Source organism: Pongo abelii, chromosome 9 (genome assembly GCF_028885655.2).
Source record: "Pongo abelii isolate AG06213 chromosome 9, NHGRI_mPonAbe1-v2.0_pri, whole genome shotgun sequence".
NCBI classification, from domain to species: Eukaryota; Metazoa; Chordata; class Mammalia; order Primates; family Hominidae; genus Pongo; species Pongo abelii.
Genome location: NC_071994.2, coordinates 80160912 through 80184988, shown reverse-complemented (window position 1 = coordinate 80184988; position 24077 = coordinate 80160912). Strand labels below are relative to the sequence as shown.

The following is a 24077-nucleotide window of genomic DNA, read 5'->3' as shown; positions in this document are numbered from 1 at the left end:
TTAGCCTCCTGAGTAGCTGGGATTACAGGCACCCACTACCATGCCCAGGAAATTTTTTTTTTTTTTTTTTTTTTTGTATTTTTAGTAGAGACAGGGTTTCACCATGTTGGTCAGGCTGGTTTTGAACTCCTGACCTCAGGTGATCCACCTGCCTCGGCCTTCCAAAGTGCTGGGATTACAGGTGTGAGCCACTATGCCCGGCCCAGGGAGTTTTTTTTAAGGCAAATTTTTTGCAACTTTCCTATGAGTTTCGATACCGTATTTAGTATTTTATATGTATATATAAAATGGAATACCATAACCCATGAGGTAGATACTACTATCCCTGTTGTATAGGTGCAAAAACAGACTTAGGCTGGGCACGGTGGCTCACGCCTGTAATCCCAGCACTTTGGGAGGCCAAAGTGGGTGGATCACGAAGTCAGGAGATTGAGACTGTCCTGGCTAACATGGTGAAACCCCGTCTCTACTAAAAATACAAAAAATTAGCCGGGTGTGGTGGTGGGCTCCTATAGTCCCAGCTACTCGGGAGGCTGAGGCAGGAGAATGGTGTGAACCCGGGAGGCGGAGCTTACAGTGAGCCGAGATCGCGCCACTGCACTCCAGGCTGGGTGAGAGAGCAAGACTCCATCTCAAAAAAAGAAAAAGAAAACTGAAACTTAGAGAAATCTAACAAAATATACTATTCTAAAGCTTGTATATTTTCATATGATTTCTATTTTCATTTACTCATTAGCAACTGTTCCTTTAACTAATGGTTATTTGATCCCAAACAATATGTCAGGCACTTACTAAATGCTGAGGATACAAAATGATAAAGGATAGTTTCTATTCTCCAGGATCATATAACTTAGTGAAACAAAATATAATAGCATTTGTGTATTATTTTGTTGTTTATAAATATATTTCATATGTATTATCTCATTTAATCTTCATAATACCTCATTTTACAAATAGGGAAATTGTATCTCTAAGACAGAATTTGAACCTAAGTTAGTGAATTTGTTATTTAGATGAGTAGAACCATGTCATAACCAAGTTTATCATCTCCAGGTTTCAAATTAATTTCCTTTAAGTATAGTTGACTGTATTTAAGGAAATTGAAGACCTTGTTAAATAATTTACAAGACAGGTTTTAGTGTTCTGTTCAGTCTTACATAGGAATTGTTCTTTTAATTTAGGGAATATTTTAAGTGCAACAGCATTTCACTGTGATATTTGTTCGTTTGTTTTTAATTAAAAATAGAGACAGGGTTTCACCATGTTGCCCAGACTGGTCTTGAACTCCTGGGCTCAAGCGATCTGCCTGCCTTGTCCTCCCAAAGTGCTGGGATTACAGGTGTGAGCTACCAGGCCCAGCCTCATTGTGCTGTTTTAAAGACCAGAGAATGAAAAATTTTAAATCATTGCACCATCTTTGTTTATTCAGTTATTTAGGATATGTCTGATCTTCTGTTTTTATCACAGGCAACTTCAGAGTGGACGTTGGATTATCCCCCTTTCTTTGCATGGTTTGAGTATATCCTGTCACATGTCGCCAAATATTTTGATCAAGAGATGCTGAATGTCCATAATTTGAATTACTCCAGCTCAAGGACCTTACTTTTCCAGAGATTTTCCGTCATCTTTATGGATGTACTCTTTGTGTATGCTGTCCGTGAGTAAGTCTGGAGCATGTCATTTTTTGTGTGGAATGTATTGAAGAAATAGTACAGTGTTAAGTAGTATTAACTTACTCCCAATTTAGGAGGAACAAAGTTTATATGATAGCAAATGCTAGAACAATGAAAAATTGTATTGTGCTTTAAACTACATGTTTAAAGCACTCTAGCTGAATCTTGTGGAAGAAATGGGGATAAGGTGGAGTTACAAGGCAGAGGTTGAACAAGAGATTATGAATGTTGTGAAAAGAAGTAGTCCCAAGTATAGTTCTAGGGTCATTTCTCCCACCCAGAATAGCTCCATATGTTTTTCTTTGCTTCCTTGCAGCAGGCCTCCAGAGACTTCCATCACCTACCCTATCTTGGGGGTTGCACACAGTACATGCACAGTAGCGCACATGTATGCATTGTGCTAACCACCAGTCTGCTTTTACAGAGCTTTCATTCTAGTAAACTCAAGACATTTCACTGAGTGCTTTTAGTTGTTTCCGCGTATACTTTCCTTCATGAAGACTCTTTGTTATTTTAAGTTATGCTTATATTTTAAATGTTTATGTTTTACAACTTATAAGTTAATTTTAAGTATTGAATACACATATATAGAATGTCTTGCACAGTGACTTCCAAGTACTAAGTTTCAGTTAATGTCAGTTTCCATTCTTTCCTAATTCTTTTTTTTTTTCCTGAGATGGAATCTTGCTCTGTTGCCCAGGCTGGAGTGTTGTGGTGCGATCTTGGCTCACTGCAACTGCCTCTCGGGTTCAAGCAGTTCTCCTGCCTCAGCCTCCCAAGTAGCTTGGATTACAGGTGCACACCACTATGGCAGGCTAATTTTTGTATTTTTAGTAGAGACAGGGTTTCACCATGTTGGCCAGGCTGGTCTTGAACTCCTGACCTCGTGATCCACCCACCTCGGCCTCCCAAAGTGCTGGGATTAAAGGCATGAGCCGCCGCACCGACCTCATTCTTTCCTAACTCTTAAGCTTGCTGGTGTGATTGTGACAGAACAGTGACTGGTGTTCATTCAGTGACCCTTGTCATAAATGGATCATTTCTGTTTGTGAGGCCCTCTACACTGAACCCTTGCCCCACTCAGTAAAGAGTCCCTTGGGAATGTCTTAACCCTTGCGCATTCTCGTTGAATTATCCTGTTTGAAACCCTTCCTTTCAATCTGTTTATGACCTGGCAAGAGTTGAAAGGGAAGGTAATTTTTAGTATACTCTTTTTAACTCAAAATGTTTGAATTCAAGCTTCCAGAGGAAGAGTATACAAGCACAAAGGGAGAGGAAATAGAATTCATTTCCATCTGCAAAGTACAGGGAATAGTTAAAAAGATTGTTGAAAGGCCAGGCATGGTGTCTCATGCCTGTAATCCCAGCACTTTGGGAGGCCAAGGCTGGTGTATTGCTTGAGCTCAGGAGTTTGAGACCAGCCTGGATAACATGGTGAAACCCTGCCTCTACTAAAAATACAAAAATTAGCCGGCTGTGGTTGCCGGGGACTTGTCCCAGCTACTTTGGAGCCTGAGGCAGAGAATCTCTTGAACCTGGGAGATCAAGGCTGCAGTGAGCTGTGATTACGCTACTGCACTCCATCCTAGGCGACAGACTGAGACCCTGTCTCAAAAAAAAAAAAAAAATTGAAATCTATGTGTCAGTTCCCAGAACCAAGCACGATATACAGATTATTAACTTATTTAATTTTCTCAGTGACCCTGTAAGTTTACTGCCTCTATTCATGAGGGAACTGAGGCTCCATAGGGGAAAAGGAGGATACCTTTGCTAGTCCCCCTTTAATTGCGTCTATTATTTGTTTTAGATTTATTGTTAGAATTTGCCACTCTTCAAATGTAGCACATTTTCAATATCATCTTTTTATAGAATAATACATCCCCATTGTAAAAACTTTGGAAAAGCACACACACATGCAAAGTAAAAATGATTCATACTCCCCCACCTATACTAATCACTATTAACATTTTGGTGTATGTTAGTTCAGTCTCTTTTCTGTGTTCGAATATAATTTTCACAAAATAAAAATAGGATCTTACTATTTTGTCACCTGCTATTGTCACTTAGTAATATATCTCAACATTTAAATGACATACATTTTTACATAAAGGTTTTTAAATTATTATTTGGACAGTCAGGAGGTGCACATTTGCAGTTCTGTTCTTAATTTGGCTGGTATTATGATATATAATTTAGAGTGCTAATCGGCCTGGTCCACAGTTTTTACTCTTAAGGACTGAAATAATGTATGCTCTCTCAGTTTTCAAAATCCTTACTTTGGGGTTTACGTGGCTTTTTATTTTTAATTTTATTAAATGAAGACTTTGTTTTAGATCAGCATAGCTTAGAAAAAGACGTGGAACAGGCCCCGAGGTCCTTGTTTGTGCTACCACTTTTTCTTTTTTTTTTTTTTCTAGTGACAAGGTCTTACTACATCGCCCAGGCTGGCCTCAGACACCCAAGCTGAAGTGGTCCTCTCACTTCAGCCTCCTGAGTAGCCAGGCACCTGCCACCCTGCTCAGCTTGCTGTAACCTTTTTAAGAAATCAAGAATGGCATGGACTTTGGGATGCCAGGGCAGGAGGACTGCTTGAGCCCAGGAGTTCGAGATCAGCCTGGGCAACATAGTGATACCCCATCCCTTCTAAAAAAAGAAAAAGAAAAATTGGGAGAAAAAAAAAAAAAGAATGGCATGTAGTTTGTCAGGAATGACTAATGTATCATAGTTTACTCTGCAGAAGTGATGTTCCAATGAAGATCAAAGTTGTTTCTGTTTCTTTCCTAATGTTTCAATGTAGGTGCTGTAAATGCATTGATGGAAAAAAAGTGGGTAAAGAACTTACAGAAAAGCCAAAATTTATTCTATCGGTATTACTTCTGTGGAACTTCGGGTTATTAATTGTGGACCGTATCCTTGATATTCTATGTACTATTCCCTTATTCTGATGTATACTAATACAAGATTAATGTTTTCTATAATAATGATTGGAGATGTGAGCTCCTTCTGAAAATGAGTGTGGGGTGGGTTAGTAGGCTCACTTAACTGTGGTCTCTGCCCAACTTCACTGGACTCTGAGGTTAGAGTATTTCATTTCTGAAAAATTAGTGGGATGTGTGAGAACCAGCTAAATCATCAATAAAACAATGTACTGAGATTGTGAACTATTTTTAGATTAATCTGATACATACATATTAAATAGTTTTGTAACACATTATTCCAAATACCTTTAATTGGAAAAGGCATATCACAGTGTGCATGTGGGAATGGTCAGGCATTTGTGCTTTTCTACCATCTTGGCTTACCACATATTAAAAGGCAAAGTTTTTAAATTCAGGGCTTCTGGATGTAATTAAAATCCTTGCAATGAAAGCTAATAGTTTCAGTTTTCATAAAGGTAGCCTGGTGTGGAGGAAAGCACCCAGACTCTGGTTTCAACATAACCTGGACCCAAATCTTAGTTGCCATTAACAGCTTTAGAACCATGAGTAGATGAATGTCTCTGAGGCTTAATTTCTTAATCTCTAAAGTATCTCTAAAGAGGATAATTCTAAATACCTCACAGGTTCATTGTGAGGCTTAATACATAAGATTGTATATGTCCTATAAACAATGCAATGCTGCATGCTGGTGGTCTTAGTAGCAGTTAGGTCCCTTCCTTTCTCATCCCTAATTCTAAAAAACAAAAAACTTCTTGCCCCTGAGCTGCGGAGCCTTTAAGGTAGAAAAGGTAGGAAAAACCTGGGAAAGTTTTGTTTTTCTTCTTAAACATAAATTTGTTTTTAAATTTAAAAAATTTGTATATTTTAAATCATCTAGTCTAAGATGTCATTGAACATAAGTTTCTTTTCTTTTTTTTTTAATTTGAGACAGTCTTGCTCTGTCACCCAGACTGGAGTGCAGTGGTACAATCTCAGCTCACTGCAATGTCCGCCTCCTGGGTTCAAGTGATTCTCATGCTTCAGCCTCCCGAGTAGCTGGGACTACAGGTGTGTGCCACCACATCTGACTAAGTTTTGTACTTTTGGTAGAGACGAGGGTTTCCCATGTTAGCCAGGCTGGTCTTGAACGCCTGGTCCCAAGTGATCTGTCCCTGTCAGCCTCCCAAAGTGCTGGGATTACAGGTGTGAGCCACCACACCCCCAAATGTAAGTTTCAATTAAAGATTTGACTATGGTGTTTGCTTCAGCAAAATTGGAATGATACAGAGATTAGCAAAAATAAAAATATGTGTTTAGGCCGGGTGCAGCGGCTGACGCCTGTAATCCCAGCACTTTGGGAGGCCAAGGTTGGGGAATCACGAGGTCAGGAGTTTGAAACCAGCCTGGCCAACATAGTGAAACCCCGTCTCTACTAAAAATACAAAAAAATTAGCTGGGTGTGGTGGTATGTGCCTGTAGTCCCAGCTACTCGGGAGGCTGAGGCAGGAGAATCGCTTGGACCCAGGAGGCAGAGGCTGCAGTGAGCCAAGACTGTGCCATTGCACTCCAGCCTGGGTGACAGAGTGAGACTCCATCTCAAAAAAAAAAAAGTATTTAAAAAAAAGATTTGAATCTGTTTATAGAAAACATATTTATGAGCAGTCCACATTAGTAGTAGTATTTTTTGTCTTTAATTTTGCTATTAAAGCATTTGGAATTTCTATACTCCATCAGCTGGTATAGTTCATTATGAATTTGGTATCCTCTGTTGTCTTTCCTTGACCTAAGTCCAGATATTCATTTTCAGTACAATGGCTTTTTATTTGGATTAATGCTACTCTCCATTGCACGATTATTTCAGGTAAACATAATTGTTTAATCACATTTTTTCCCGTTTAGATTAGTTTTTAGATTATAAAGGGAACAGTGTAGTGGGTGACGGGTAAATTTATTTAACTGTTTTGAGTTGCCAAGTGCGATGGACACTTTTATTAGGTATTTCTCACAAATTCCATCTTCTCTTTTGACCATAATTTTCTTAATTTAACAGATGAGACAATTGTACTCCAAAAGCTTGTTAGCATGCGGCAGGCCTGAATTAAATTGAGTTTTTGTTTGTTTGTATTTTGAGACAGTCTCACTCTGTCGCCCAGACTGGAGTACAGTGGCACAATCTCAGCTCACTGCAACCTCTGCCTCTTGGGTTCAAGCCTCATGAGTAGCTGGGATTACAGGTGCACACCACCATACCTGGCTAATTTTTGCATTTTTAGTAGAGACGGGGTCTTGCCATGTTGGCTCGAACTCCTGACCTCAAGTGATCCTCCTGCCTCGGCCTCCCAAAGTGCTGGAATTATAGGCATGAGCCCCTGTGCCTGCCCTAAATTACATTTTCTTTCTTTTCTTTTTTTTTTTTTTTTTTTTGAGAATGAATCTCGCTCTACCGCCCAGGCTGGAGTGCGGTGGCACGATCTCGGCTCACTGCAACCTCTGCCTCCCAGGTTCAAGTGATTTTTGTGCCTCAGCCTCCCAAGTAACTGGGATTACAGGCGCCCACCACCACGCCCGGCTAATTTTTGTATTTTTATTAGAGATGGGGTTTCAACATGTAGGCAGGCTGGTCTCAAACTCCTGACCTCAAGTGATCCGCCCACCTCAGCCTCCCAAAATGCTGGGATTACAGGCATGAGCCACCGTGCCCGGCCCCTAAATTACATTTTGTCTGGTTGGGATAATTTATGTACGAATGAAGTCTCTAGCAGCAGTCTTTACAATATAATAACTATGATGGTGATCCTTTACTGTCAGCAGCATGAAGATTAATGTAATAGAAGGGGATTTGGAATCAGAAGAACTGTGTGTAGTCCTGACCAATGTTAATGAGCTGTGCAACTCAGGGCTTACTCGAATACATGGCTACTACGATTACATACATTCCATGTATTTTTTTTTTCTTTTTTTTTTTTTTTGAGACGGAGTCTCGCCCTCTCTCCCAGGCTGGAGTGCAGTGGCGCGATCTTGGCTCACTGCAAGCTTCGCCTCCTGTGTTCACGCCATTCTCCCGCCTCAGCCTTCCGAGTAGCTGGGACTACAGGAGCCTGCCACCACGCCCGGCTAATTTTTTGTATTTTTAGTAGAGACGGGGTTTTACCATTCACAGGATGGTCTCGATCTCCTGACCTCATGATCTGCCCGCCTTGGCCTCCCAAAGTACTGGGATTACAGGTGTGAGCCACCGCGCCCGGGCTTTTTTTTTTTCTTAAGAGTTGGAGTCTTGCTCTGTCGCCCAGGCTGGAGTGCACTGGCGCAATCTGGCTCACTGCCTCCTCAAACTCCTGGGCTCAAGCAATTCTCTCACCTCAGCCTCTTGAGTAGCTAGAACTACAGGTGCACACCACCATACCTGGCTAATTTTTTTTTTTTTTTTTTTTTTTTTGGTAGAGAAGGGGGTTTCACTGTGTTGTCCAGGCTGGTCTTAAACTCCTGACCACAAGTGATCCTCCCACTCTGGCCTCCCAAAGTGCTAGGATTAGAGGCAGGTCTTGAACTCCTGGCCTTGAACAGTCCTCCTACCTCTGCTTCCTGAGTCTCTGGGATTACAGATGTGTGCCACCACACCTGGCTTACATATATCTTATTGAGTAAACTTCAGAACCATTCTGTGAAGTTGTTAGAATTATTATTCCTCCTATAGAGGAGGAAATCAGAAATTCAGATTTTGGGGCCATCCCTTTGTACATGGAATCAAAGTCTCTGGGAATGGGGCTTAAGACTCTCTAAGGAATTTTGATACACCATCAGGCTTGAGAACCATTAACTGAAGGCAAGTTATTTAACCCTCCTAGCCTCATTTTCCCCATAAAATGAAATTTACTGCTACATTCTTAGTTGTAAAATGGGGCTACTTACCTCACAGGGACATTGGAAAGATCAAATTTGATAATCTAAAGTTCTTTGTCAACTATAAATGTCTGGATAAACTTTTCTCTTTTAACCATAAAAAGCTACATACATAGTAATTAGAATATAATTGATGTTCAATGAATATTTGTTGGATGCTTATTGAACAAATAAAATTTGACTATGGAACCAGCTAGACCTTACCCAGATCTTAAATAAGTTATAAAATTGAAGAGAGACCTGGAAGCATTCCTGCTCTTTTTTGTTATTACTCCTAAAGCTACCTATTCTAGACCGCACCTGGTGAGAGAAGGAACCTGGCTTTTCATGGTCCCTGTGGCAGTTTCCCCTGTAGAACATCAGGACTGTTATCTCATTTAATCCTTCCGAAATTCCTATGAGGTGGATAGATTTCAGACTTTCTTTTTTTTTTGAAGACAATGTCATGCTGTGTCACCCAGGCTGGAGAATGCAGTGGTGCATTCACAGCACACTGTAACCTCAACCTCCTGGGCTCAAACAGTCCTGCCTCAGCCTCCAGTTAGCTGGGACCACAGGTGCACACCACCACGCCCGGCTAATTTTTTGTATTTTTAGTAGAGACGGGGTTTCACCATGTTAGCCAGGATGGTCTCAATCTCCTGACTTCGTGATCCACCCACCTCAGCCTCCCAAAGTGCTGGGATTACAGGCGTTAGCCACCGCACCCAGCCAAATTCTTACTATAACTTCTTAGTTATAGTAAGCTGCTTTTGTTTTGTTTGTTCTTTTTTTTTTTTTTTTTTTTTTTTGGAGATAGCGTCTTGCATTGTCGCCCAGGCTGGAGTGCAGTGGCATGATCTTAGCTCACTGCAGCCTCCACCTCATGTGATTCTCCTGTCTCAGCCTCCCGAGTAGCTGGGATTACAGGCACCCACCACCATGCCCGGCTAATTTTTTGTATTTTTAGTAGAGACAGGGTTTCACTATGTTGGCCAGGCTGGTCTCTAACTCCTGACCTCAAGTGATCCACCTGCCTCGGCCTCCCAAAGTGCTGGGATTATAGGCATGAGCCACCACGCCTGGCCTTTGTTTGTTCTTTTTACATCAGAATACCTTTAGTTTTCCTAAGTAGTGTTAGGATCAAGTGCAGTGACTGGTGCCTTCAGCCTGATAGTGCTATATGAGTTACCTAATCTACAATATAAAATTTAATTGATTTTTTTGGTAGCATAGCATCCTATATATTTGTTCATGTTCTCATTCCCAGCCCTTCTTTGGAAATCAACTCCAGCTATTCTGAAACTGTGAGGGGTGAAGGTAATTTAATTCTCTGGGCTCTAATTCCTAAGGGAGAATTTGCAGTATGTTATTACTGATGACATGTAGGATATTATCTCAGCATAAGGCTTAGTACATGATAAATCTTTGTTGGAATATGAATTTATGAACACATTAGACTGAGTATAAAAGCTAGCTGGGCTGGTCGCAGTGGCTCATGCCTGTAATCCCAGCACTTTGGGAGGCTGAGACAGGTGGATCAATTGAGGCCAGGAGTTTGAGACCAGCCTGGCCAACATGGTGAAACCCCATCTCTACTAAAAATACAAAAAAATTAGCCAGGCATGGTGGTGGGCACTTGTAATCCCAGCTACTTGGGAGGCTGAGGCAGGAGAATTACTTGAACCCGGGAAGTGGAGGTTGCAGTAAGATGAGACCGTGCCATTGCACTCCAGCCTGGGCAACAAGAACAAAACTCCGTCTCAAAAAAAAAAAAAGCTAGCTGGAATCACTTGCCTATGTTTTCCTTATGCTGGTTATAGAATATTTACCTTGGGCCAGGCATGGCGGTTCACGCCTGTAATCCCAGCACTTTGGGAGGCCAAGGCAGGTGGATCACCTGAGGTCAGGAGTTTGAGACCAGCCTGGCCAACGTGGTGAAACCCTGTCTCTACTAAAAAATACAAAAATTAGCCGGGTGTGTTGGCACATGCCTGTAGCCCCAGCTACTCGGGAGGCTGAGACAGGAGAATTGCTTGAACCGAGGAGGTGGAGGCTGCAGTGAGTCAGGATTATGCCACTGCACTTCAGCCTGGGCAAGACAGAGCGAGACTCCATCTCGAATAAAATAAAATAAAATAAAAATTTTAAAAAGTAGGTATTGTTTATTTTTATTATTTATTTATTTATTTTGGAGACAGGGTCTCACTCTGTCACCCAAGTTGGAGTGCAGTGGTGTCATCATGGCTCATTGCAGCCTCCACCTCCTGGGCTGAAGCAGATTCTCTCACCTCAGCCTCCAGAGTAGCTGGTGCTACAGGTGCAAGCCATCATGCCTAGCTAATTTTTTTTTATTTTTTATTTTTTTGTAGAGACAGGGCCTCCCTATTTTGTCCAGGCTGGTCTTGAACTCCTAGGGTCAAGCAATCCTTCCACATCGGCTTACCAAAGTGCTGGGATTACAGATGTGAGCCACCACACTCAGCCTAATTTTAGTTTTTTTAATAACGTTTTTGTAGAATAATTTTAGCTTTCCAGAAAAGTTGTAGAAATAGTACAGAGAGTTCCTGTATACCCCTCACCCATTTTCCCCCATTACCACCTTACATAACCATGGTACATTCATCAAGACTAAGAAGGCAATATTGATGCATTTGAATTTCACCTGTTTTTCCTTTAATGTCCTTTTTTTGTTCCAGGATTCAATCCAGAATACCACATTATTGCATTTCATTTACCCTGAATTTTAAAGTGATATTTCCCTTTTAAATCTCCTAGAAAAGGCATATGGAAGGAGCATTTCTCTTTGCTGTTCTCCTACATTTCAAGCATATCTACCTCTATGTAGCACCAGCTTATGGTGTATATCTGCTGCGATCCTACTGTTTCACTGCAAATAAACCAGGCAAGTTTTGGTAATAATAGCAAAAACATTTTCGATTTTTTCCTTACTGTGTTGACTTGGTGGCTTGCTTGATAAGAAGGTTTTATGAAGCACAGCAGATATCTCAGCTGCTGATCCTGTAAGCCCTTTACCCATTCTCGCTTTTCTCTGCTCTTGCCACATCATGAATAGATTGGTGTACTATTGTGGGATACTTCTAGTTTTAGCACATGATATAGGTTATGATTAATGTTCCTTTCCATCTTCCTGGTTACTGATAATGTTTCTTTTCTGTAGATGGGTCTATTCGATGGAAGAGTTTCAGCTTTGTTCGTCTTATTTCCCTGGGACTGGTTGTTTTCCTAGTTTCTGCTCTTTCATTGGGTCCTTTCCTGGCCTTGGTAAGCCTTTTTTTTTTTTTTCAATTAATACATGTTCTTTGTTGGTGTTTAGAAAACATAATAAATCCAGGAATATGTAAAATAAGTAAAAGCTACTTTTTTCTTACTCCTTACCCAACGTGACTCCCCAAAGATAGGGCAGTATTCCCTTTTTTATTTTTTTAAGATGGAGTCTCTCTCTGTCACCCAGGCTGGAATGCAGTGGCGTGATCTCGGCTCACTGCAACCTCTACCTCCTGGATTCAAGCGATTCTCCTGTCTCAGCCTCCTGAGTAGCTGGGATTACAGGCACATGCCACCAAGCCCAGCTAATTTTTGTATTTTTAGTAGAGACAGGGTTTCAACATGTTGGTCAGGCTGGTCTCGAACTCCTGACCTCAGGTGATCCACCCGCCTCAGCCTTCCAAAGTGCTGGGATTAAAGGCGTGACCTACTGCTCTTGGCCCGATAAGGTAGTATTCTTTCAGACATTTTTGTGCACATTCAAATATGTGTATATATATACATGTATATGTTTAACTGTACATTACACATACACAAACACAGAATTGATCTTCATTATTTGTGTATTCTGTAGTTGTAAGTTTACCTACTTGATAAAATGTATTTGTAACAAAATCAATAATTTTGCAGTCTTACACAGACAGCAAACATTCTAAAGTGCATAGAATTTAACAGATGTTCAGATGTTTTCTTTCTTCCTCTTCTTCCCCACCCTGAAATCAACTAATTAATTTTAATTCTTACTAAAACTGAAATGCATCACATCTTTTGTAGTTTCCCAGCTCTCCCCTTCACCCTAGTAGACATGGATAAGCTGCAGTCTGTGTTCTGCTTGTAGCTTGTAAATTCTTCTATTATTATAATAGTATGGACTGGTATTCAAAGTATTTTTATGTATATTGTCCCACTGGACAGTGGACAAAGTGAGACCAAAAGAAGGTTCTGTGAACTTACATTGTGGTGAGCATATAACCACTTACTTGAAGGAATAGAGACTAGAACCCAGACCCCATAACTTTCTACACACTATACCATAGAGAGTTCCCTAGTTCTCTTTTTGAATTTGAAAAAGATTGATGACTGTTTAATCAGTTTCATTTCTCTTTTCAACAGAATCAGCTGCCTCAAGTCTTTTCCCGACTCTTTCCTTTCAAGAGGGGCCTCTGTCATGCATATTGGGCTCCAAACTTCTGGGCTTTGTACAATGCTTTGGACAAAGTGCTGTCTGTCATCGGTATGGTAGCGAGCATTTTTTACTCAGACTCTGAATATTGAAAGGACTAGGCACATGGAGAAATGGAAAAACCTTTGTGTTTTGAATGTAGCTGAATTGTTTGTTCTCCAGTCCTGCATTTCAGCTTTCAGGATGAACAGGGGGAGCAGTTCTTGGGACTGAGGCTTTAGTGCAATAAACAAACTGTTTTCCTTATAAAAGCTCCTTGTGGTAATGAGGTTATTGATCCTTTCCTGGGGAAAAAATAAAATATGTAGACACTCTATAAAGGTAATTTTTGCCGTAATTAAAAAATTATTCGGCAGCAGCAGTTAACCCTGCTTTTCTTCCCCCCTTCTCACCATTCCTATTCAAACCCCTACTTATTTTTAGAGACAGGGTCTCACTGTCACCCAGGATGGAGTGCAGTGGTGTTAAGATCATAGCGCACTGCAGCCTTAAATTCCTGGGCTCAAACAATCCTCTTGTCTCAGCCCCCTGAGTTGCTGGGACTACAGGTGCATACCACCACACCTGGCTGATTTTTAAATTTTTGTTTTTTAGAGATGAGGGTCTCACTATGTTGCCCAGAGTGGGATCAAACTTCTGGTCTCAAATGATCCTCCCACCTTGGCTTCCCAAAGTGCTGGGATTACCAGCACCAGCCACCATGCCTGGCCCACCCCACTTTTAAACCTAAACATATAAGAAACAAGAAAGAAGAATATGTAAGTTGTGACTCTCAGTATTAAACCAATAAGGAAAATAACCCTGCATTTTAACATGAGATGAGAAGAAATGAAAAACCCAGGCTATGGTTTTTAAAATTGGGTCGTAATGAAAAATAAGTTATGCTTTGAGATGGTTCTACTAAAAATAACTCACTCCAGATAACACAGTCTCTCATTTGTGAATACAATCTAGCTTGGTGGGAAAATGGCATGATCAAGAGGGTGGTCAGCAAACTTTTTCTGTAACTGGCCAGATAATTTTAAGCTATGCAGGCCACACACAGTGTGTGTGTGTATGTGTGTCTGTGTCTGTATTTGTGTATGCACATTTGTTTAAAACCTTATAAAAGTAAAAACCATTCATACTTCAGTGCTGTGCAAAAACTGGGCACAGGCTACATTTGGCTGTTGGGCTATAGTCTGTGGACTCCAGATCTAGAGTCTGATGACTTGGTTTGGAGGCTCACCTGCGTAAATTGCTATTGTAATGTGTGGCATTGACAAGTCATTTGCTTCCTTTCGTCTAACTTTCCTCACTATACAAAAGGCATACTAGTACTTTACCTGTACCTATACAGTGTGTTGTGAGGAACAGAAGCAAAATTTAAAAAGTACTAGGTTATCAGTAGCAGAGACTTTGGAGCCAGACAAACCTGAGTTCAGTTTTACCACCTATTAGTTGTGTGACTTTGGGCAGGTTACTCCATCTCTGTACCTCAGGGGGCTAAAAGTAGTAAGTGCAGAGCCCTGGGCACATGGTAGACGCTCCATGCATGGTTGCCACTGTTACTGTTTTTGAGAAGTACTTGGAGGAAATCATACACTGCCTGTGTGATGACTTATACATTGTGTCACCGTGTTGCTCACTGTGAATCTAGCCTTGAGGTACATGGCATTCTTACAGAGTAATTCCTAACATTCATATTTCAAAAAAAGCTTTAAACAGCCAGCATAGTATGAGGTACAAGGGCCAGTTGCCTTGTCTGAGTCAGGAAGCTGTACTGTACCCTCACTTGTATGTTTGTCTCTTTGAAGATGTTTTACATGGAAAGTCAGTGTCAGAGTTGGACAACTTTGTTTTAGGGAGATAGTTATTAGCTGTAAGAGAGAATCAGCAGGCCAAAGGGGAAAGGGGAAGAGGTTAGTAAGTAGAAAATATTTTGGTACATCTTTCTCACATTGTATTGATTTTCACTGGCATTTGACAGGCCCTATAGGTGCTCAGACTGTCCCTGACTGTCCTATTAGCCAGAGCTTGTTGGGGCTTGTATTGTCATTCTCTGAATTGATTTATTTAATAACCAAGTATTTATTGAGCTCCTATGTACTGGGGATAGAAATGAACTCATCATCATTCCTGCCTTCAAGGAATACAGTATAGTAGAGGAAATGAGCACATAAACAAGTGCAGTGCCTTGTGGTGAACACTGTTAGAGTGAGCTCACTCAGCTGGGCACGTTGGCTCAGGCCTGTAATCCTAGCACTTTGGGAGGCTGAGATGGGCGGATCACCTAAAGTCAGGAGTTCAAGACCAGCCTGGCCAACATGGTGACACCCCGTGTCTACTAAAAATACAAAAATTAGCCAGGCATGGTGGCGCATGCCTGTAATCCCAGTTAATGGGGAGGCTGAGGCAGGAGAATCACTGGAACCTGGAACCTGGGAGGCAGAGGCTGCAGTAAGCCGAGATCACGCCACTGCATTCCAGCCTCTGTCTCTGGGCGACAGAGTAAGACTCCATCTCAAAAAAAAAAAGTGAGCTCACAAGAAAATCAGTTCTGCTTATTGATTTTCTCAGGTGATTGAATTAGAAGTTAATTTGGCAAAGGGAGTTGCCTGAGCAGAGGGACACAGGTGTTGAGAGTGGTATATTGAAGACCCACAGTTATTTCATTGTGGCCAAGCCACATTTAACAAAGTAGAGATGAGATTGAACAGGTGGGAAGCGGCGACGAGATCATGGAAGACACTGGATACTATATTTAGGAATACAGGGTTTCTCCTATAGGAGATGAAGGATTCAAAGTTCCTTCATGACATGCTCAGACTGTTCTAGAAGCTTGCTTTCAGAGGTGAGAGCAGATTACCATTTGTGCTGCCTGCCAGCAAGTTTCCTATAAGCTGCACAAATTCCCTGTTCCAATGCAAAGAGCTGCTTTATATATTATAATCTTAAGACCAGAGGCATTTTGGGTAGAATAGTATAGGATTAAATTCATGAAATCTTAGCCTTTAAGCAGCAATAAGATTTAGTAGCTTACTTTTTATTCCTGAAGGAATTGATTGTTAATATATGGTATCTCGCTGATAAATATAAAAATAAAACAAAACAAAATGTCTGTTTAATAGGTTTGAAATTGAAATTTCTTGATCCCAATAATATTCCCAAGGCCTCAATGACAAGTGGTTTGGTTCAGCAGTTCCAACACACAGTCCTTCCCTCAGTGACTCCCTTGGCAACCCTCATCTGCACACTGATTGCCATATTGGTAAGAACTCAACAGATGGTGCTCATTTCTTGAGTTTTCTCTGCTTTTCTTTTGTCTGGCTGATTAAATTTCAACTTTCAAGCTCTTCCAACTGTAGGATAAATTTCATGCCTGTAATCCTTCTGCAGATTGAAGCATTTCCTAGCAATTCTTAGAGTAACTTTGAATACCATAAGGAAGGATTACCGGTAAAGCCTTTGTGAGAGATTCTTGCCAGTGGCTGTTAGACCATCTGTTCACCCTGGGGGAAGGGAAAAAGAAAAGCCCAGAGAGGAAGAGGCATGGATCATGCTGCGGAGAAAGAAGGAAATGTTTGTGGCAGGGACATCCAGATTTGGTTTGTTTTTCTCATCCTTAGCTAAATCATCAAAATTCCAAGTGTATCTGGACGGCGTGGATGTTTTGTCTTGATGGTGATAATGAATTGAGAGAGTCGACAAAGGCTTTTTGAGCCTAAGATGAGCCTAATATGAGTAAGATGCTCTTAGAGGCCTCATTCTAAGTACTTTAGAAACTTTATTTTCTAAAATTTCATTAGTGATTGCAGTGACCTCAATTTCATGGTATAATTTTAGTAGAATTCAATATAAACAACTCAATCCTATTGATAATTACACTCATCTTTAATTTTGGTTTCTGAATGTTTCAAACCTGCTAGCAACCACCTGATTCCACTTAATTACATGACAGTACAGGTATGTAGATAATTAAGCTCTGTTGGGCTGTTTGTTCACATATTTTAATTGAGGTAAAACGTTTTTCCTAAAATTTCAGCCTTATGCGGTACATATAGTTTCTATGGCCTTCCAGCCAATAAAACTAGGTATTTATTAATGTGGTAAATCTAATTTATCGGCTCAAAAGCATCTATGGACTTCTGTAGTTTGACCTATTAGGTTCATTAATAAATGAACTATTAGTAAACTAATTATGAAGATGTAATAAGTTGTTAGACTGTACATCCCAGAACTTAATTATTAATTTTGATAGTATAATTAATTTTTTTTTTTTTTTGAGACAGTCTCACTCCATCGTCCAGGCTGGAGTGCAGTGGCGATTCTCCTGCCTCAGCCTCCCAAGTAGCTGGGATTACAGGCGCCTGCCACCACACCCGGCTAATTGTTTTGCAGTTTTTTTGTTTTTGTTTTTGTTTTTGTTTTTTGAAACGGAGTCTTGCTCTGTTGCCGGGCTGGAGTGTAGTGGTACGATCTCAGCTCACTGCAACCCCCACCTCCTGGGTTCAAGCGATCCCCCTGCTTCAGCCTCCTGAGTAGCTGGAACTACAGGCATGCACCACCACGCCCGGCTAATTTTTTTTGTATTTTAGTAGAGACAGGGTTTCACCATGTTGGCCAGGATGGTCTTGATCTCCTGACCTCGTGACCCGCCCACCTCGGCCTCCCAAAGTGCTGGGATTATAGGCCTGAGCCACCACACCCGGCCTTTTTTGTAGTTTTTAGTAGAGACGGGGTTTCACCATCTTGGCCAGGCTGGTCTTAAACTCCTGACCTCGTGATCAACTCGCATCAGCCTCTCAAAGTTCTGGGATTACAGGCGTGAGTCACTGCGCCTGGCCAATTTTTTTTTTTTTTTTTTTTTTTTTGAGACAGAGTCTTGTTCTGTCACCTAGGCTGGAGTGCGGTAGCGCAATTTCAGCTCACCGCAACCTATGCCTCCCATGGTCAAGCGATTCTCCTCCCTCAGCCTCCAGAGTACCTGGAATACAGGTGTGTACCACCACGCCCAGCTAATTTTTTTTGTATTTTTAGTAGAGATGGGGTTTCACTATGTTGGTCAGGCTGTTCTTGAACTCCTAACCTCAAGTGATCTGCCTGCCTTGGCCTCCCAAAGTGCTGGGATTATAGGCATAAGCCACCATGCCCAGCCAGTAGAATTAATTTTAATGAGTTAAATATATATATCAAGGCTCGACGCGGTGGCTCAAACCTGTAATCCCAGCACTTTGGGAGGCCAAGGCGGGCAGATCACGAGGTCAGGATTTCGAGACCAGCCTGGCCAACATGGTGAAACCCCGTCTTTATTAAAAATACAAAAATTAGCTGGGCGTGGTGGCAGGCACCTGTAATCCCAGCTACTTGGGAGGCTGAGGCAGGAAAATCGCTTGAACCTGGGAGGTGGAGGTTGCAGTGAGCCGAGATCGCACCACTGCACTCCAGCCTGGGCAACAGAGTGAGACTCCGTCTCAAAAAAGACAAAAATAATATATATATGTATATATTTACATATAAAATATATTTATTTATTTACATATAAAAATATATATATATACACATCAAATGCCAATTTTTTCTGAGTTTTCGCTTTTATGTTAACTTTTGTTAGACTGCACAAAGTGATGAATGATTCGGTTTCATGAAGAATTGTCTAAGATCGGCTGTCTTTCAGAGATGATGCAAATTGTATTCACCTGAACTCTGTTTCTGTAAAGTCTATTTCAAATGATACTGAAGTTTATCTTTGCCTATTGTTTCTAGCCCTCTATTTTCTGTCTTTGGTTTAAACCCCAAGGGCCCAGAGGCTTTCTCCGATGTCTAACTCTTTGTGCCTTGAGCTCCTTTATGTTTGGGTGGCATGTTCATGAAAAAGCCATACTTCTAGCAATTCTCCCAATGAGGTAAGCAGATAGCTCAGCCAGTGAGCATTTCGGCATATTTCACAATGATCCTATTTTCTATTTGCTCTGTCCCTTCTTGTCATGTTCACCAGGATAGGCAAAAACAAAGATGTATAGGAACAGATGTCCACTAGGACAGGACAGGGATGCTTAACTTGGGATTCTTGGACCCATGAAGGTATGCAAAAATGCATGTACTATTTCTGTTTCTGCGTTTTTGGAAAGAAGCACTTAGTGATTAAGTACCATGAAAGCTGGCTTTTAGATCTGATCATTGAGGGGCAGTATGTTATAGAAAAAACCTGGGCTGGCCGGGCGCGGTAGCTCACGCCTGTAATCCCAGCAATTTCAGCTCACCGCAACCTATGCCTCCCAGGGTCAAGCGATTCTCCTGCCTCAGCCTCCAGAGTACCTGGAATACAGGTATGTACCACCACGCCCAGCTAATTTTTTTTGTATTTTTAGTAGAGATGGGGTTTCACTATGTTGGTCAGGCTGTTCTTGAACTCCTAACCTCAAGTGATCTGCCTGCCTTGGCCTCCCAAAGTGCTGGGATTATAGGCATGAGCCACCATGCCTTAGGGAGGTGGCTTAGGCTCCCAGCGCTTAGGGAGGCTGAGGCGGGCAGATCACGAGGTCAGGAGATCGACACCATCCTGGCTAACGTGGTGAAACCCCATCTCTACTAAAAATACAAAAAATTAGCCGGGCATAGTGGCACATGCCTGTAGTCCCAGCTACTCGGGAGGCTGAGGCAGAAGAATTGCTTGAACCCGGGAGGAGGAGGTTGCAGTGAGCCAAGATCGCGCCACTGCATTCCATTCTGGGTGACCGAGCGAGACTCTGTCTCAAAAATGAAAAAAAGAAAAAACTTGGGCTTTGGCATCATCCCGTCTAAAAATAAGGTCCCATGGTTCCTTGTTAAGTGTTGTTAGTCAAAGTAAAGATTTAGTCTATTCTGGAATAATACCTGATACTGTACTACATTTCAGATTTTCCAGAACTGTTTTTGTTTTGCATTCTTTCTTTTGAACCTCACAATAATCTTTAAGATAATTGGCCAGGCATGGTGGCTCACATCTGCAATCCCAGTACTTTTGGAGGCTGAAGCAGTGGTTCACTTGATGCCAGGAGTTTGAGATCAGCCTGGCCAACATAGCAAAACCCCATCTCTACTAAAAATACAAAAATTAGCCAGGCATGGTGGTGCATGCCTCTAATCCCAGCTACTTGAGAGGCTGAGGCATGAAGATCCTTTGAACCTGGGAGGTGAAGGTTGCAGTGAGCCAAGATGGCGCCACTGCACTCCAGCCTGGGGCAATAGAATGAGACCCTGTCTCAAAAAAAGAAAAGAAAAAAAAAAGATAGTTAAAATAAATGGGTATTATTCCCTTTTTTTTCCTTTCTTTTTTTTTTTCCTTTTTGGTAGAGACAGGGTCTTGCCATGTTGCCTAGGCTGGTCTCAAACTACTGGGCACAAGCCATCTTCCTACCTCAGCCTCCCAAAGTGCTGGGATTGCAGATGTGAGCCAACAAAACAGGCTTATTCCCTGTCTTAACATCTGAAGAATCTAGGGCTGAAAATGTTTGTGACTCGTCCAAAGTCATACAGGTCGCAAGAATTAGAGTTAGGACCTGAATCTTATGATGTTGAATCTATGATCTTTTCACTATGCCATGCTAAAAAAACCATTTTAAATGTAAGTGTCCAATTTAGGCATAGTTGAAACCCAATAGATAGATAAGTGGTAATAATAGCCTTTTTCTTGATATTTTTCTTAAATCTTGAGAAATCTTTTAAGCTCTGAACATATATTAAGCAAATTTGTCAGGCCAGTATATGGCTTGTCTGGGTTCATTTAGCAGCTTGGAGTTTCCAAATTAAAAAGTAAAGCAAAAACTTTTAATGTCTTTAGTCTAAATTCACACCAAACACCAGCAGGTGAAGGGCATTGTCTAAGAGATGAGCTATAAGGTTGGAAATGAAACTCCAAGTCCTGTTTCCCTGACTGCCACCACTAGGCAGCTCCCATTCCCACAACATTCCTGTCTTTGGAGAAGGTGCGATTACTCAGGGAAGCAAGATTCTTTTTTTTTTTGTTTTTTGAGACAGAGTCTCGCTCTGTTGCCCAGGCTGGATGCAGTGGCGTGATCTCGGCTCACTGCAACCTCTGCCTCCCAGGTTCAAGCGATTCTCCTGCCTCAGCCTCCTGAGTAGCTGGGATTACAAGCACCCGCCACCATGCCCGGCTAATTTTTGTATTTTTAGCAGAGACAGGGTTTCACCATGTTGGCCAGGCTGGTCTTGAACTCCTGACCTCAGGTGATCCTCCCACCTTGGCCTCCCAAAGTGCTGGAATTAAAGGCATGAGCCACTGTGCCCGGCCAGAAACAAGATTCTTTTATGATACCCCTGATTCAGTTTGATATATGCTATTGATTGCTTAAAGTTTCCTACTAAAAAATTAATATTCTCAACTAAATTGAACTTGTGGCAAAATCAGCATGTTCTTTTATGCCTCAGCCAGTTCTAATGTAATAAGAGATGCAGTTTATTTAAGCTATTTGCAAGTGTAATATCAGTTGTTGTTTTAAGAAATTATTTTTATTTTTAGCCTTTTGTCTGTGGGAAAAGCAGGAGACGCTTCAATTTTTCTGATTCTGACCACAACAGGACATTATTCCCTCTTTCCTCTGCTCTTCACTGCACCAGGTAAACAGCTTCTTCTGAGAACGGTATATTTGACTATCACACCCTTTTCATTGAGGCCTAGAGATTAATACATCTAATTTAAACAACCCTAAAATCTCTTGGAAGGAGAGAGATCATTCATCCTCTTAAATAAAACCTCCAGTTTCCTGTAATTCTCAGCATCTCTAGATGTCGCAAAAATGTAAAATTAAACTTAAAAAGTATTATTAGTACTATATAGCTGTGTCAGTGTGCTTATATTACTTTCAGCATCATAAGTCTTTCTGTCATCAGCTAAATTATCTTTTTTTTTCTATTCTTTTAACAGAACTTCCCATTAAAATCTTACTCATGTTATTATTCACCATATATAGTATTTCGTCACTGAAGACTTTATTCAGGTAATCAAAAAAAAAAGTTTAAAATTATACTTACTCTTGTGAAATGTTTACACCTAAATGGTCAAATAAGCTTTTTAAATTTGATTTTTAAGTTATAACAGTAATATGACAACATTACAAAAAAAATTGGTAAATAGAGGGAGAAATCACTCAATCCCATCACTCAGGCGAGACAACATAGTTTGTGTCTTTAGTTTGGGGGAGTATTTGAGGAGGACTACTTAAATTAAAATCCTATATGAAAACTCAAAAACTGAATGTAAAATATGCTTTATGAATAAAACTATTAAATACAGATACATATGGAAAAAACTAAAAGATACTGTGCACAAATTTTTTTTGTTTGTTTTTTTGAGACGGAGTTTTGCTCTTGTTGCCCAGGCTGGAGGGGCAATGGCGTGATCTCGGCTCACCACACCCTCCGCCTACCGCGTTCAAGCTATTCTCCTGCCTCAGCCTCCCGAGTTACTGGGATTACAGGCATGCGCCACCATGCCCAGCTAATTTTTTTTATTTTTTTGGAGACGGAGTCTCGTGCTTGTCTCCCAGGCTGGAGTGCAGTGGCACGATCTCCACTCACTGCAACTTCCGCCTCCTGGGTTCAAGCGATTCTCCAGCCTCAGCCTCCTGAGTAGCTGAGATTATAGGCATGCACCACCACCACACCTGGCTAATTTTTTATATTTTTAGTAGAGATGGGGTTTCACCCTGTTGGCCAGGCTTCTCTCGAGCTCCTGACGTCAGGTGATCCGCCCACCTTGGCCTCCCAAAGTGCTGGGAGTACAGGCGTGAGCTGCTGTGCCCGGCTAATTTTGTATTTTTAGTAGAGACGGGGTTTCTCTATGTTGGTCAGGCTGGTCTTGAACTCCCAACCTCAGGTGATCCACCCACCTCAGCCTCCCAAAGTGCTGGGATTACAGGCGTGGAGCCACCGCACCCGACTATGTACAAATTTTTACTACAGAATTATAGGTGGAAACGTTTTCTCTTCTAAACTGTATGTAATGTTAACTATAATTTTTTTTTTTTTTTTTTGAGACGGAGTTTCACCCTTGTTGCCCAGGCTGGAGTGCAATGGCATGATCTCAGCTGACTGAAACCTCCACCTCTCAGGTTCAAGCAATTCTCCTGCCTCAGCCTCCCTAGCAGCTGGGATTACAAGCATGCGCCACCACGCCCAGCTAATTTTGTATTTTTAGTAGAGATGGATTTCTCCACGTTGGTCAGGCTGGTCTCGAACTCTTGACCTCAGGTGATCCACCCGCCTTGGCCTCCCAAAGTGCTGGCATTACAGGCGTGAGCCACCATGCCCGGCCAACTGTAATTTTTTAAAGCTTGCTTATGGTTCATAACTGTGTCCATAAAAACTTATATAATTAACTATGTTAAAATGCAGTTATAGCCATGTGACCCAGCAATTCCACTCCTATACCCAAAAGAATGGAAACAGGGACTCAACAGATACTTGTACATCAGTATTCATTGTAGCATTATTCATACTAGCTAAAAGATAGAAACAACCCAATGTCCATCAACAAATACGTGATAAAGTGTGATATACACATATAGTGGATTATTCAGCCAGAGAAAGGAATGAAGTTCCAATACATGCTACGTGAATGAATCTTGAAGACATGCTAAGTGAATGAAACCAGACACAATAGAACAAATATATCATTCCACTGATACGAAATTCTAGAATAAACAAACTTATAGAGACAGAAAGTAGATTAGAGGTTGAGGGAACAGGGGGATGGGGAGTTATTGTTAATGGTTCCAGAGTTTCTGTTTGGGGTCATGAAAATATTTTGAAGGTGGATAGTGGCGATGGGCGCACATTATTGATCTACTTAATACCATCAAACTGTATACTTAAAAATGGTTAAACAAATAGCAAATTTCATGTTATATATATTTTACCAAAATAAAAAATATTTTAAAAATCTAGTGAAACCTTGTCTCTACCAAAAATACAAAAATTAGCTGGGCATGGTGGCAGGCGTCTGTAATCCCAGCTACTTGGGAGGCTGAGGCAAGAGAATCGCTTGAACCCAGGAGGTGGAGGTTGCATTGAGCTGAGATTGCACCACTGCACTCTGGCCTGGGTGACAGAGGAAGGCTCCATCTCAAAAAGAAAATTTTTTTTAAATCTTCAATT

The 24077-nt window shown here is 41.2% G+C and overlaps 1 protein-coding gene across 10 annotated transcripts in view; it reads left to right on the top strand.

Annotated features, from left to right (window-relative positions):
* The window catches only part of ALG8 (ALG8 alpha-1,3-glucosyltransferase), a 38452-nt gene that overhangs the window by 13484 nt on the left and 891 nt on the right, over positions 1–24077 (top strand). For 3 of the 10 annotated variants that reach the window (XM_009246868.3, XM_009246869.4, XM_063727929.1), the window contains exons 3-12: positions 1468–1661; positions 4471–4580; positions 6385–6452; positions 11249–11375; positions 11652–11755; positions 12872–12992; positions 16052–16191; positions 18687–18826; positions 21442–21539; positions 21847–21919. In XM_009246868.3, coding sequence (XP_009245143.1) covers positions 1468–1661; positions 4471–4580; positions 6385–6452; positions 11249–11375; positions 11652–11755; positions 12872–12992; positions 16052–16191; positions 18687–18826; positions 21442–21539; positions 21847–21919 — 1175 coding nt within the window. 10 annotated transcript variants of the gene reach the window in all.